The sequence below is a fragment of the Triturus cristatus genome, chromosome 2_1 (genome assembly GCF_964204655.1).
Source record: "Triturus cristatus chromosome 2_1, aTriCri1.1, whole genome shotgun sequence".
Taxonomy (NCBI): domain Eukaryota; kingdom Metazoa; phylum Chordata; class Amphibia; order Caudata; family Salamandridae; genus Triturus; species Triturus cristatus.
Genome location: NC_140581.1, coordinates 1,119,066,774 through 1,119,082,033, shown reverse-complemented (window position 1 = coordinate 1,119,082,033; position 15,260 = coordinate 1,119,066,774). Strand labels below are relative to the sequence as shown.

Sequence of the window (15,260 nt, the reverse complement as noted above, 5' to 3'; positions counted from 1 at the left end):
TTCTTGCGCTCCTTATTTGGTGGAGGGACTTCATCGGATGTATGTGAATTGACTATCTTTCGTGCGGTTGCTACCACTAAAGAGTCTGGTGAAAGTTGACCTTGTATGCACAGCTGGTTATTAGGTAACGCTTTATATTTTTTGTTTACGCTTGGTGACATCACCCGGGATGACTGAAAGTGTATTGTTTTGACATATACTGGGTGCTCTCTTGTTTCTGAACAAAGCTAAACCTCTCGGAAGAGCGATAATGATAGCAAAACATGTGTCAGCGGTTGCTTTTATTAATTTCAGGTTGGCTTGGTTGGTATTTTACCAATTCAGAGCTGTAATACTGTGCCTGAAGTGATAAAAGGCTTTCGTCATTTTATAGCTCAGTATGGATGGAAATGTGCTAATCCTATGCTTAAAGACTTTGATAGAAAAGCAAACATTTGAGGTGAGAACATTTAGAGCGTCGCTGGTGTTGTAATGTGCTCTATACAGGAGGTGTTCTATACCTAAACTTGAAAACTACCCAGAGTTCTTAGCTTCTTTTTTGCACGCATACATATATATACACATACATATATACATGAATATACATAAACATATATACATACATATGCACATACACACACACATATATACATAGACAGACATATGCATAGACATATATAGACAAATACATATATACATACACATATATACATAGACAGTCAAACATACATATATATACACATATTTACATGCACACATACATACACACGTCATTCTACATACATATACATGCACATATACATACACACAAATACAGAAACATAAATACATACATGTACATACAAATACATGCATACATATATGCACATACACACATATACACATACACACATGATATGATAAAAACATCTAATATAGTGCACAATTCACCCGCAAAGGAGTATCTCGGTGCTGCACTGCTGCAAGAGGGGGAGATTCTTAAAATAACCAAGTCTTCAGACGCTTCTTGAAGGAGGTAAAGTCTGAGCAAGGGCAGAGACTGAGGGGGAGTTTGTTCCAGTGATTGGTGGCAGTGTAGGAAAATTATCCCCGCCGCACACCTGTTTTGAGGTCCGTATGCGAGAGATAGCTGGAATAGACTTATCCGAAGACCTAAGGCATCTGGAGGGCAGATATAATTTTAAACAGATGGACAAGTAGACGGGACAGGACTTGTAAAGTGCCTTATGTGTTAAACAGCAAAGTTTAAAGATGACACGTTTTCTAATTGGCAGCCAATGAAGCTTCCGAAAAATAGGGGAGGAGGTGGTGCGAGAAGGAAGATTGCAGATTGATGAAGCGGCAGTGTTCTGGACCACCTGCAACTTGGTCAGCAAGGTGTTGTTTAATGATGTCAGCAGAGCATTCACATAGTCCAGGCGGATGGTGATTAGAGCCTGGACAAGAGTTTTCCTAGCATTGTTGGGGAGCCAAGTGAGGGCCTTTTGCAAGAAGCTTGATAGTGGCAAAGCAGGCGCTGCAGGTGGTGTAAACTTGGTCCTTCATTGAAAGTGATTGATCGAACTTTACGCCAAGAGTTTTCACTGCCTGCTTCGGTGAAGGGGCAGAGCCAAGTTCAGGCAGCCACCAGTCATCAGACCAAAGCTCAGATGCTTTCCGAAAAAAGCCTGATCTCTAGTCTTGTCACTGTTTAATTGGAGATAGTTGCTAGTCATCCCAGCAGTGACTTCTTTCATGCAAATAGCAGATTTGCTTTTCACTTTGTCTAGATCAGGGCCAAGAAGTTGGGTGTCATCAGCGTACAACACAATCTCCACATAGCAGGCTCTCACGATTTAGGCAAATTGTGCTACATAGATATTAAAGAGGGTTGGGCTCAGGCACAAGCCCTGAAGCACTCCTTTGTTCAGTTGCATAAGACGTGACTTGAAGGAGTCGAAGCAGACTTGTGATCAATTTGCAAGTAAGTCGCAGAGCCAGTGTGTTGCCCAGCAATGCTGCCCTGCCTCGTGAAGCCTGCGGATTAAGATGGGAAGAGAGACAGTGTCAAACTTCGCTGACAGATCCAGCAGCACCAGCAGAATTAGGGTACCTGTGTCAAGAGAGAGCCTGATATTCTCAGCCACAGCCAACAGAGCACACTCTGTGCTATGGAGCTCTCTGAAACTGGATTGCGAAGAATCCAGGATATGATTTTCTTCAAGAAAGGCAGTAAATTGGTTGATGAACCTTTCCAGATATTTAGCAAGTAAAGGTTACAACAAAATCAGTCGATATTCGGCAGATTTGCTGTGGATTTCTTAAGCAACAGAGATACCAATGCGTGCTTCCATTCCTTGGCCACTTTGTCTGTAGTCAGAGAGAGGTTGTATAAGTCTTAGGCTTGTAATAAACAGGCTGCCTTACCAGTTCAGAGTGCTCTCCTTGGGGTCCCTACCACGCTCAGGGTCTTTACCAAATGTCCTGCGAAGTAACTGCTCACTTGCGCAGACATGTTTTTCCATACCTAGACGACTGGCTTATCAAAAGCGCAACTCATCAAAATTGTTCTCAACACATTCAGGTCACTATAACCCTACTCACAACCTAGACTTTACTATCAGTGCCTTAAAATCCCACCTCCAACCTTACCTAGGAGCAATTTTAAACTCACAATTAGGAATAGATTACTTGCATACTGCCATGATAGTCATTCCAGGCACTCATTCCACGATTCTAAACAGGTCAACTTTGTCTCCTTGGTGTGATGGCTTCATGTATAGCAATAGTACCTCATACCAGAGTAAACATGTGCCAGTTGCATCAGTGCTTAGCACAACAATAGACTCAGGCGGAGGGAGGATCTAGTTCTGGTCAGCCGTCAAGCATGCCACTTTCTGCAATGGTGGAACACCAACAACCTTTTAAAAGGACATCCTTTCCTAGACCCATTTTCACAAAGCACTGTAACAAACGCCTCCCTTATGAGTTGGGGAGCACATTTGCAACATTTAGCTGTCCAGGCCCCCTCGACACCCAGTCAGCAACATCTCCACATAAATCACCTTCCTTCCTTCACCTTTGGCAAGTCCTCATCAAGACTGACAACATGACCGCCATTTTTTTTTATCTCCGGAAGCAAGGGGGCACCAAGTCTCCTCATCCTTCTCATTTAGCCCAATTCATTGGAGGTGGGCTCTCCTACACACCTTTCACCTGTTAGTGGAGTACCTACTAGGCATGGACAACACTTTGCAAATCTCAGCAGGATGTGCCAACAAGTCCTTCACCAGTACTTCCAGTGTTACCGACAACCACAAATAGACCTCCTTGCCACAGCAGAAAATGCTAAATGTCCAAACTTTGCCTCCAGGTTTCCAAACCCATAGGGCAACACACTATGGATGAGAGTGTCAGTGATATTTGCTTACACTTTTCCACCACTTCTGCTGCTTCTGTTTGATGTTTGTAAACTTCAGCAGACATCTCTCACCCTTATCCTGGTGGCTCCCACATGGGCACGACAACCATGGTTCACCACTCCTCGAACTGTCAGTAGTTCTCCATGAAGCACTTTTGAACAGGCAGGGCCATCATGCAGAACCATGGATAAATACACCCCTCTCCAAGCCCAGATCCCTCAATCTTGTGATCTAGCTCCTAAAGTCCTAGAATTTGGTTCATCAGTCTCCTAAAACAATGTAGACATTCTTAAAGTGGAACACATGCCTACAACGCAGGCCTGTTATGCAGCTAAATGGAAAAAATGTTTTCACTATTGTCATTCCAAACACATTGATCCCTTAGCAGCCCAAGTACGGAAAATTGTCTGGTATTTATTTAATTTGCATACCTCTGGTTTAGCGTTTACATCTATAGGACTGCATCTAATGGTAGTACCGCATACCTACAGTATAGGCAACACACTTCCCTATTCAGAATTTCAATCTTTAAAGCCTTCCTAGAAGGTCTTAAGAACCAATCCTCCTAGGGTGCCATCATTTCCCACATAAAATCTCAATATTGTATTAACAATATTAATGGGCCCTCCAGTTGAGCCCCTCCAGTTTTTATCCCGGAAAATAACATTCCTGATGGTTATCACTTTGGTTAGATGTCAGTGAGCTTCAGGCTCCAACTTTAGAAGAACCATTCTTCCAAATACATAGGTACATGGTTGTACTTCGCACCAACTCCAATTTTCTTCCAAAGGTGGTCTCAAAATGCCACTTTATTCTATTGAACTTCATGTCTTTTTTCCCCAACTGGACTCAATCGCAGAAATTGCTTTGCACACGTTAGACTTAAAAATGAGCTCTCATGTACCACATTGACAGGACTAAATCATTTAGGAAGACACAACAGCTATGTGTGGCTTTCTCCAAAACTCATAAAGGAGGGTTATTTCTAAAGCAGGCATTGCAGGATGAATTGTTAAATGCATTCAAACATGCTATGCTAAAGACAGGGCCACTGGAATTATGCAATGGTGCGGCAGCAGTGATTTTTGCATAATTATAGATTTGCCGCATTTGCCACATAATCCATCATATGCTGCATAATCTGCAAATTGTAACAAAAAGTGTTTTTTGTTAGCTCAAACAGGGTTTAAGTGGCTAAAATGCAGTGACACGTGTTGCAGCGCAGTGGAACACCCTTTGCAAAGCTGGAATGGGCATCTTTCTGTTGCTTATTGCTATATTTGGGTGCTAAACTGGTACTAAGGGGGTATAATGAATTGCCCATACAGTGCTTTCAAGTTTAAAAATGATGAAAAATTTAAGTTAGTCAATTACCAAATGTGCTAAATTATGCTTCATTATTTAGCTTTTCTTGCCATATAATCAACCCAACCCTTTCACATAATTTGGCCCCTTCATGCCGCACAATACCAGTGGCCCTGGCTAAAGCTAAAAACATTACCCACTCCTTCTATAGCTCACTCCACTTATAAAATGTTTTTTTAAAAAGAAGCTTCAGTGGCCATTCTAGGAAACATACCTATAGCTGATGTATTCAAAGCTGCTACATGATCTACACCGCATACATTTACAAACAATACTGTGCAGATGTACTGGCCCGTCAACAAGATAATGTGGGCCAAGCAGTACTACGTACACTATTTAAGACCGCTGTGACTCTCACAGGCTTGCTACCACTTACGGAGGAGCACTGCAGTACAGTCTGTGCTAAGCATGTGCATCTACAGTCACACATGCCTCGAACTGAAAATGTTACTTACCCAGTAAACATCTGTTCGTGGCATGTAGGTTTGTAGATTCACATATGCCCACCCTCCTCTCTGTACGCCTGTGTCTGTTACAGTTACTGTCCCTTTTCTCACAATCTACTCTCACATGGACATCTATATACCACGCTTTACTTCATGTTTCATCCTCACCCGTCATACTGGAAAAAAATTTAACAATGAAGTTGATGACCATGCGCATTATCAGCAAGAAGAGGAGTCACACTACCTCATAACTCGAAAGACTTTCTCTGAAGAAAAAACAAACGTAACACTACATGCAAGAATTATGCCAAGCTTGGGAATCTGTAGCACTTCATGTCACGAACAGATGCTAAGTGGGTAAGTAACATTTTCCTCATATATGTATATTAGAGCAATCATAGGGAAAGACAAAGACAGTGAAGAGCCCAAAAAAAAGATAAAGAAACACTAAAGCTGAACCGGGTAAAAAGGAGATGGGGAATTGGATGTAACTAGACAAACTAAAGATGGATATAAATATGCTAGTAGTTTTTTATCATAGAGTCTCTAACTGAAGCTCAATGTGGGTATTAAACAGAGGCAAAACATTATGTCCACAATGTAGGGTATGTCTGTATGAGGACTGACTTCTACAGATTTGTTGGGAAACTTAAATTGTATAAATAGTTTGCAATAAAACACTTATGAAAATTCGCTTAGTATTGCATCGCCAATTTCTAATCAGCAGCTTTTAAAATCCCAGAGTAAGCAACACTGGAGACGTTGCTGGTTAGAAATGAAGGAAAGACTGTTAAAACAAATAGGCTCTACCCATTTAGTACACCAGAATTGTTAAATTTTGACTACCTGTTTTTTGCTCTTTCACTGTGAGCGTTTCGCCCTACCCGAATCTCACTCAAGAAAGTTTCATGGCAATTGGGCTGAGCGTATTAGCTACTAGTTTTTGCCATTTAAGAAAAGTCCTCTTCTGGACAGCTATGGGAAGAGGCACTTGGCTGGGTACACATGATCACATGTATATGTGGGCTGCTTGTTGGAGACTACAGTTGTGTACAGCCTGGTATCTGCACAAAGGTAGCCTGTTGCAGAAGGGAACTCACAAGGATTGGTACTCACCTGGCACTAAGTCCACAAGTGGGAACTCTACTCCCGAGTCCTCCTATCCTTCCACAAGCAGGAGTTTCCACAGATATTTCTATGTGCAACCGCAGACAACTCAAAATGCCCAAACCTTGCCTCCTCGTTCCCACCTGCCATCTAAGGGCAATGCTGAATGGATGAACTCTTTAGGGATATTTGCTTATGCTTTTTTGCCTTTCCCTCTTCCATTTTTCGTACGGGGGCTCAGGCAAACATCTCACCTTCATTCTAGTAGCTCTCACTTGCGCTTGTCAACCCTGGTTCACGACACTACTCAAAATGTCCGTACTTCCCCAAGAGAAGGTTCATCTCAACCAAAACCTTCTCACTCAGACCACAGGGAAATCAGGCATCCAAATCTAAGGGAACTCAACCTTGCGATTTCGCTCCTGAATTCATAGTATTCAGTTACCTGAATCTTCCACCCAAATGTATGACCAGTCTCAAAGAAGCTCCTAGGTCTATGACTAGAGCAGGCTATGCAGCTAAATGGAAAAGCTTTGTTGTTTACTGTGTTAATAAGCACATTAATCCATTTAATGCAATTGTGCATAACATTGTTTGCTACCTTCTCCATTTTCAACTCTCTGACCTTGCCATCACTTCAATACGCTTACATCTAGCTGCAGTGGCTGCCTATCTCCCAAACAGGCAACACACATCTTAGTTCAAACTGCCAGTTATTAAAAGGCCTTTACGGAAGGCCTTAAAAGTGTAAGTCCACCTGCACTCACATGGAATCTCACTATTGTTCTCACCAGACTTATGGGTCCACCATTTGAACCATTACATAATTGTTCCGTCCCATATCTATCTTGGAACATCATCTTTTTGATTGCCATTACTTTCAATTTGGTATGTCAATGAGCTCCAGGCACTAACTTTAGAACATGCCACAAACATATACTTACAGGGTAAGTAACGTAATACATAGTTAGATAGAGAGATGGGAGTGGACATGTAAGAAAAAATGTGATGTATACTGCCAACAAGGTGGATTTCTACAGCACTTAAGAGTAATAAAGATTTCAGCTGTCAAATTACCAAACATTTCTGGCAGATATACAGTGGCATTAGCAGCAGTGTTACGTGTGGCATCAAACACATCAACAAGAAATAGTAAGGAGGTAAGCTCCAATCATGACAAGCGCAACCTAAATTTATATTAAAACCAGAGGCACCCTTGGGTTATAGTTTGAATGCAAAGTTTCATGTTAATTTGTAAATGAATGCAGTGATCACCATAACAGCTTTCAGATTGATGAGATGTATCTGTTCTACTTCTTGATGATGTGAATCCCCTCAAATGTTGCACACACTATGAACATATCTGTGAATAGCAAGGATCTATCCGTATGCCTCAAACCAGGGCCATATCCAGGCATATAGTGAACCTAATTAATATTGCCTGAATAGGAAACAAGTGCTCATAATACTTTTGTTTAAGGGTGGCGAGAGAACCTCCATCGGAAGATGGAAATATAAGTCCTGCCTTTACAAGGACCAGTCCTTCTCATAAATAACTAAAAGCAGTTACCCATGCCTTATTACGATATCATCCTCTGTAGTAGAACAAGAGTGGTAGATGAATAATATGCTCCCCAACTGATTTTAGTGGACACTCACAATGAAATGATTCAGGTAATATTATCAAATCACTGACTGATACTGTACCACCACTGTCTATTCACTTTGCAAATGAGTAAGAGCACCTGTGAACTTATTAACAATTGCAGTTCATTTTGGTGTTCTGGCGTCTCGCTATGTTTAAACAATTGTGGCTGTTGGAAATCATTCACACTTGCCAGTCTTACTAATTACTTGCAGTTGAATCAAAATCCCACAGTGGACCCCATCGTAAACATTTCGCAGTGGCCTTCCTGCTGCAGATGGCCAACCTCCCCCAGTGCCTGTCCTTTGGCTGCATGCACCAATGGTTGCCAATAAGTCTTTATACCCAGCCCTGTTTGTTTAAATGTATTTTTAACTTTTTTTTAAAGGTTTCATGGACCATGTCTTGTTGGGCATCCAGTAGGGTTCATGGATGTGATAGTTTGTCCTCAAAGATTTTGAGATCTCCAACAGTGGTTCCAGGTCCCTATGCTTTCTATCGTGAAGCTTGTGGCCAAAGCAGCAAATTATTTTATTATTTTTCATAACAACCAAACCTTTACTCTTTGGCTTGCCACACCCACCATATTACACCTCTCATGCTTGAGCTAGTGGGTGGGGATTGCTCCTTTATGCCTCCTCTTGTTTTCCTTCCAGAATACAAGAACCAAGTACCTGTGCTCTGTAATGGCAAATGCAACGTTTTTCTTAAAGTTGCAGCTAGGTAGTAAACGAGAGCTTGGTGTCCATGGATGTGGAGCCAACAGGAGAAAATCCTCCCTTCTCCAATCAGATTTGAGGATTGTTTTTGATTTGCAGAAGATTAATGCACCTGTTTTCACACATCTGGTATCTACCAAATGTCCAGATATCTCTAACTTGATTGCATGTTCGGTAAATTTGAGGTCTACAAGAACCACTTTTTCGTTTTTTTTTTACTACTGAATGGATGTACACCAAACCAAGCAAATGCACTTTATTAAGGAAAGTTCCCCTGCATGCAGGAGGGCCTGTTCTTGACATTTGTCTGGCTGCAATGTGGGTGTGCTCAGACTCGCAAAGCACTGTTGCCTTTACAACCAGGTCCAGCAGGAAGGGCATTTTACCTGCTCTGCAAGATCTTTTGGTCTAAGTCTACTCTACAGACCATCCACCTGTGGGACGCCCCACTTTTGTATGTAATCTACAGTGAGGAATATACAGTTAGACGCATCCATCAAAAGAACAGCTTACTTAAAATTTCAGTAATGCTTTTTGGGGATACTGTATCCAACCACAGATTCCTCACGGCCGTCCTCCTATCCATCTATGGAGCTTTTTAACATCTGAGAAGGTCTCAAGTTAGTATTCAGTACAATGATAACAATAATTGTTTGCACTCCCCATCTGAGGGGGCGGAAAGTGAAAAGATAAGAAAGGGACATCAGCATGCATGGGTGCTGCTTACACATGGCTCAGCTTCATCACTTCTGGGGTGATGTGGCATAAGTGTGGATCTGTATGCTGCCATCTAGCGGCACGTAGTAGCACTGCTATAGAGAATGTTTTTCGGATCCAATCTGATGCCAGGGAATATTCAGAGGTGAGGAATCTGAGATTAGATAGAGTATTCACCAAAACGAGTATTATGGAAGCTAAGTAACTTGTTAATTATGGCTGTTTAATGGAATTGTTCATCTGTTGGGCTGCAAGCTAAATGTCTCACTTTCTTGATAGGAACCATCTACATATCAATGAGTCTCAACATACATTGAGAAAACTGACTACAGATAAAGTTGAAATACTTGAAAGTACCCAGGCACTTACAGACTCTCAGAAAACTATTCGGGCAAGTGAGAAGCAGCATGGAAACTCAAGTCAGCCTCTGAATGAGAAATCTATGAACAGATTTGCATCAATGCTGTTTAAAACCATTCATCCTGAAAACAAGTGAGTTTGAAGTGATCTGTTCTGAGAGCATGACATTTTTCAGTTTATTCCGACACATACTAATTTTCATAGCAAGTTTCAAAGGCATGAAATTAATTGGAATATTGTAAATTCTAGCTTGATTATTGAAACTATAATCTGCCTACTGCTTATTACAAAGCATTGCTGATTGTGAGTAAACATGAAATTGGCTACCTGGCTTGGCTTTCCTTGTGCATAGTTAGTCGGTTACCCCTCATGCCCAATGTGTCTTTTGTCATCATGTGCGGATTGAACTTGCTTGGTGTTCTTACAGTTTGCTACATTAAGATCTTAGGCTCATCACCACAGATTTTTCAAGAGGAGTCTCTGTCTAATGTGGGGTTTTTTGCCACTTGTGTAGAAGAAAATGCCCTGCATGTGTGAGGATTTGCTTTGGTCTAGAGATTCTAAGTTAAGGTAAGCTTCTATGATCTTTTTTTCTAATTACATTTTACCGTTTGTCGATTTTGTCAGTAAGACCTTTTAATGGTCTCTGTAGAGAAACTCTCCATTGGAGATTAGAGACAAATTGGTTGGCAGTTAAAAATTAATCCATCCAGGAAACGCTTTCTGGTTCTGGAATTAAAGATTGTGTCAAAACCGCTAAAGTTATCTATTTGGAACAGCTCTGTTTCACTGCACATGGACATATTTAGAGTTTGACAAGATTTGGATTTTTTTTTTTATTTAGCAAGTTAGAGATCAATGTTTACTTTATTTTTCTACATACTATTGGTTTATAGCAGTAACAATACAGCAAGCTCTTTAAGTCAACTTCCATGCCCTCTTATCATAAACAATTTAAATAATGCAGTACTTTAGCATGAAAGTGACTAACTAGGTTTTTGGTAATTCCATCATAAATCCCAGACCTTATCTTTCTAGATACAACCCCCTGGAGCTATACACTTATTCTTCCTCTTTAGTGCAGTAGTGCATACTTTAAGTCTGTTCCTTCATCGAAGGCACCATGTTGGCATGTCAATGTTGGGCATTGGCCCTTTTGGCTATAAATGGTGCCAGTGCAACAAACAGTCTGGTGGCTCGGTGCCCCCTCCACTAATGCAGAATTCCTAGTAGCACCATTTTGGGGACCAATCCCGGTTTAATTCCGCTTAGCCAAGTTGGTGGTATAATTGACTGTGTGAAGGTATTTAAGCTCGATGAGTCAGAGGCGCGTGGACGCTGCGAAGACCTTGGGAGCCGTACTCTCTTCTGTCTAATCCACGTAGTCTAGGTACTCTACATCCTGAGCCAATCATTCTCTCAGACGCAAGAGAGGATCTGGGGTGATGTTCACTAATGTGCGAAAGATCTTCCAGACTCCCTTGGTTCCGCCAAACGCTACATTGTGTCTTTTGCTTTCTCGCCCTATGAACAGACGTGGGTCTCAGGTTCACTGTGCCACTGGATTCAAGCTAGCCTGGCTGATGAAGGGGGATGCCCCTAAACTGGTTCTAGAAAACTTGTTATCCAGTATTGGGTTATCTTTCATAGATTCATTTGCTTGAATCATCCCCGTCGTCGAGGTGGGAGTCTCACAGTACAAATAAAATATATACATAATAGTAATAAAATATCATTCAATAGGCTATAATGGACCATACATTCACAACACTAGCCTATCCTTGTCCTTTTGTAAAAAAGAACCACATTTGGAACCCAGCCAATCAGGCTCCAGCACCCTCTAGAACACGCCACAGAGAGGCAAGTACCTCAGATTTTCTACTGCACATTGTGTGACAGGGAGTCTCCCTGAGCTCTGCTCAGTTTTTCTCAAAGTTTGCTGAATACTGTGAGTACTTCAAAGAAAGGATTATTCTTGCCTTGTTGTTCATATGGAAAGAAGGGATTACATTTTAAGGATCCCCACAAGGAATGTATATACTATTTGTATCCTTCTCATAAGGTCAAGGACTGCAGGATTTGTAGAACGTTTTCTTCAAAGACCTTAAAGGATAGAGAAGGCAGGTTATTGATCTGGCTGGAGAAATTGAAGGTGAGATCTGAAGTGGTGTCTGAAGAGGATGATTTTGAGAACCTCCCAGTGTCTAAGAAGAGAGATAGATCTGAAGATCCACCTGAAAGAGCTGGCAAATCATCTAAAAAGTCTCATCAGAGAAGCTTTCTTTCTCTTCAGAAGGAAAAACTGTGGAAACATCAAAAATGCCACTGAAAACGGCATTGAAACAGTCCAAGACTCAGTCAGAGTCAATCAGATCGTCGTCAAAAAAGACCACGTCGACGATGAAGCCACCTCAGAGCTATCTCCGTCGACGGAAGAACCGGTAAGATCTATACCTTCAACGACGAAGACTAAATCGCCTCTGTCGACGACACCGTCGACGATACTGCCGACGATCACAGTCTTGCCTCCGTTGACGGCACCATCGACGATGGCCCCATTATCGATGACGCTCCCACTGTCGACGACGGTTCCTCTCTTGTCGATGCTCCCACCGTCGATGACGATTATATTCTCGTCGACACTTCCACCGTGTTAGACGACCTCCACATTGATGACGACAACGTCAACACTACCATCGGTAATGGCAGCTTCAGCTGTCCCTATGTCTCCATCCTGGGGTATCTAGTCGACGATCACGCGGAAAAGGCCTCCTTCACTGCAAGTGACTCCTATTTTATCATCAGAATTAGCGTCTACGCTCCTGTCTGCGAGGGTCTACTACCACGACACTTCATACATTTCTCCATTGCCTCTGAGCCATTTTTTGGAAGAGTCAGAGGATGATCGGCTGTTCAGTCCTGCACACAGCCCTTCTCAGCTTCATGTTGAATACAAAGTGGATGATGAGGAAGAACAGTATTATGAGCCTCACCAAACAGTACAAAGGCCTCAAGTTTTATTGCCTCGTCAGTAACCTGTAGTGCAGATGCCTGTAGCTTTGGTACAGGACTTGGCAGCTATGCTGTAAGATTACCATACTTGTTTTCCAACTGCGGCTGACCCTGTTCAAAGACCGCTTTTTCCTCCATCTGTCTTGCAAACTTCAAGTTCATCTGCCCCGACTGCTGGGTCTCAAGATACTGTACCACAAGACCAAGGGGTACAAGATGATGTCGAGGAAACGGTCGCTGAAGAGGGCGAACTCCCTAAATCGCCAAAAACCGTGGATGAATGGGAGGATTATGTAATCCCTACACCATCATCGTCAGTTCCCCAGGCAATTGATTCCCTTCCGAAGGACATAGGAGGTTTTCATGCAGTCATGGAGAGAGCTGCGGCACAATTTCACCTGCCTATGTCTGTTAAGCAATCCGACTGCTTCTTCTATGATTTTAAAGATCAGAGCAGGAAATCGGTGCTGGCCATTCCCATAATCGATCATATTTGGGAAGAGGGCGTCAGGATTATGAGGAACCCTCTTTCTGTACCGGCAATTCTTCCCAGGATTGATAAGAAATATAAGTACCCGGATGATGCTCCTGCTTGCCTGTCCGGTCATCCTAGGCCTGACTCGGTCATCTCTCAGGTCGCTCAGCGCAGGTCGAGAAATCCATCGGTACCTATCACTGCGCCTCTTGACAAGGATGGTAGGAGGCTCGACAATATAGGGAAGAGGTTTACCACCATGGCAGGTGCTTCCGTTCGTGCAGCTAACTAATTGGCGATCCTAGGGAGGTATGACCGCAAAATATGGTCAGATGTTGCTCCATACCTTGAGTTTTAACCAGAGGATAAGAAGCAGGAGGCGAGAAAAATTGTCCTGGAGGGGGAAAGAGCAGCATCGGAAACGATCGACATTTCCATGGATCTAGCCTCTCTAGGATTCCGACAACCGGCTGGAGCGGTGGTCCTACGTCGCCAGGGTTGGCTTATATCCACCACTTTCCGCCTGGAGATTCAAAGCAAAATCTTCGACATACCTTTTGATGGGGATGCGCTCTTTGGCAAGCACATCGATGATGCCCTGCAAGAGATTAAAAAAGACACTGACACTGCCAAAGCCCTGGGTATTCTTCAATACAGGAGGACTCCTTTTCGAGGTGCCCATGGCAGAGGGTCTTTCTCCTTTCGTGAAGGTTACCAAAAGTACCAACCCCAGTCTTAACAGGGCAGGTATGGTTTTCAACAGCAACAACAATCTTACAGAGTGCCCCCTGCTGCCGCTTACAGAGAACAGAACAGAAGGAAACAGCCCCAGCAAAGCAGAGATAACGGTAGGAAACAGTGACGTTTCCCCAACACCTGCAACAGTTCGGCCACACTTCAACACTAAGATGCCGAACATTTCTTGTCATTTCAACCAATGGCAAAAGCTGACCTCGGACAAGTTGGTCTTGGATTTAATCAAATTCGGACACACCCTAGAATTTGTAAACCTCCCTCCTCCCCATCCACCTTTAAAGAAGCATCCACCACATCTAGCTCTTCTCAGGAAAGAGGCAAGGAGTATGCTACAAAAAGGAGTTATAGAGAAAGTGCCTCGCTCGCAAGTGGGAAGAGGTTTTTACTCCCGTTTCTTTTTAGTCAAGAAAAAGTTGGGAGAATGGAGACCAATCCTAGATCTGAGGAAGCTGAAAAAATACCTGCAAAAGAAATCCTTTCGCATGGTTACTCAAGAGATCCTACAGATCCTAGACCATACAGACTTCATGACAACACTAGATCTGCAGGATGCATACTTCCACATCCCGATCCACCCCAAACATCGAAGGTTTCTGGCGGACACTTTGAGCAGAACATCAAATTCTTGCTACGAATGGGAACTGGAACAGTCAGTAGTGGAGCACATTTTTCAGATGTGGGGCGGACCCAACTTGGATCTCTTTGCTTCCAAGACAAATCGGAAATGCCTATTCTATGCCAGTTGGGATCCAGAGAAGGGCTCTTGGGGAAACGCCTTCATGATGAGATGGACGGGCATTTTCGCTTACGCTTCCCCCCCCTTTCCGTTGCTCCCGAGGCTTCTAAGAAAAATGAAACTGGAACCGTGCCGAATGATTCTCATTGCCCCACGATGGCCGCGTCAGCACTGGTTCACAGAGCTTCTCCTGCACTCAGAATGCAGTCGATTTTGTCTCCCAGTGTCTCCAACTCTATTGACAATGAGCAAGGACCAGATTCTCCACCCGCATCCAGCCCCACTGCAGCTTCATGCCTGGCTTCTGAGCTCACTGAATTCAAGGAGCTAGATTTACCGCAAGACTGTAGGGATATACTTGCAAAAGCAAGAGCTTCTTCTACTCTAAAAACCTATTCTCTGAAATGGAAACGTTTCTGTTCTTGGTGCCGTGATCATGAGAAACATCCCCTGGACTGTTCTCTGGACAAGGTTCTCCTCTATCTTCTCCATTAGCTACGTCCAGACTCATGTTCCCATCTGTTAAGCTGCATCTGGCCGCA

General features: G+C 42.9%; 1 protein-coding gene across 5 annotated transcripts in view; it reads left to right on the top strand.

The window, feature by feature from the left end:
* CENPC (centromere protein C) overlaps nucleotides 1–15,260 on the top strand; it is a 1,046,742-nt gene that overhangs the window by 370,449 nt on the left and 661,033 nt on the right. For all 5 annotated transcript variants that reach the window (XM_085636509.1, XM_085636507.1, XM_085636508.1 and 2 more), the window contains one exon: nucleotides 9,659–9,871. In XM_085636509.1, coding sequence (XP_085492635.1) covers nucleotides 9,659–9,871 — 213 coding nt within the window. The remainder of the gene's footprint in view (nucleotides 1–9,658; nucleotides 9,872–15,260) is intronic.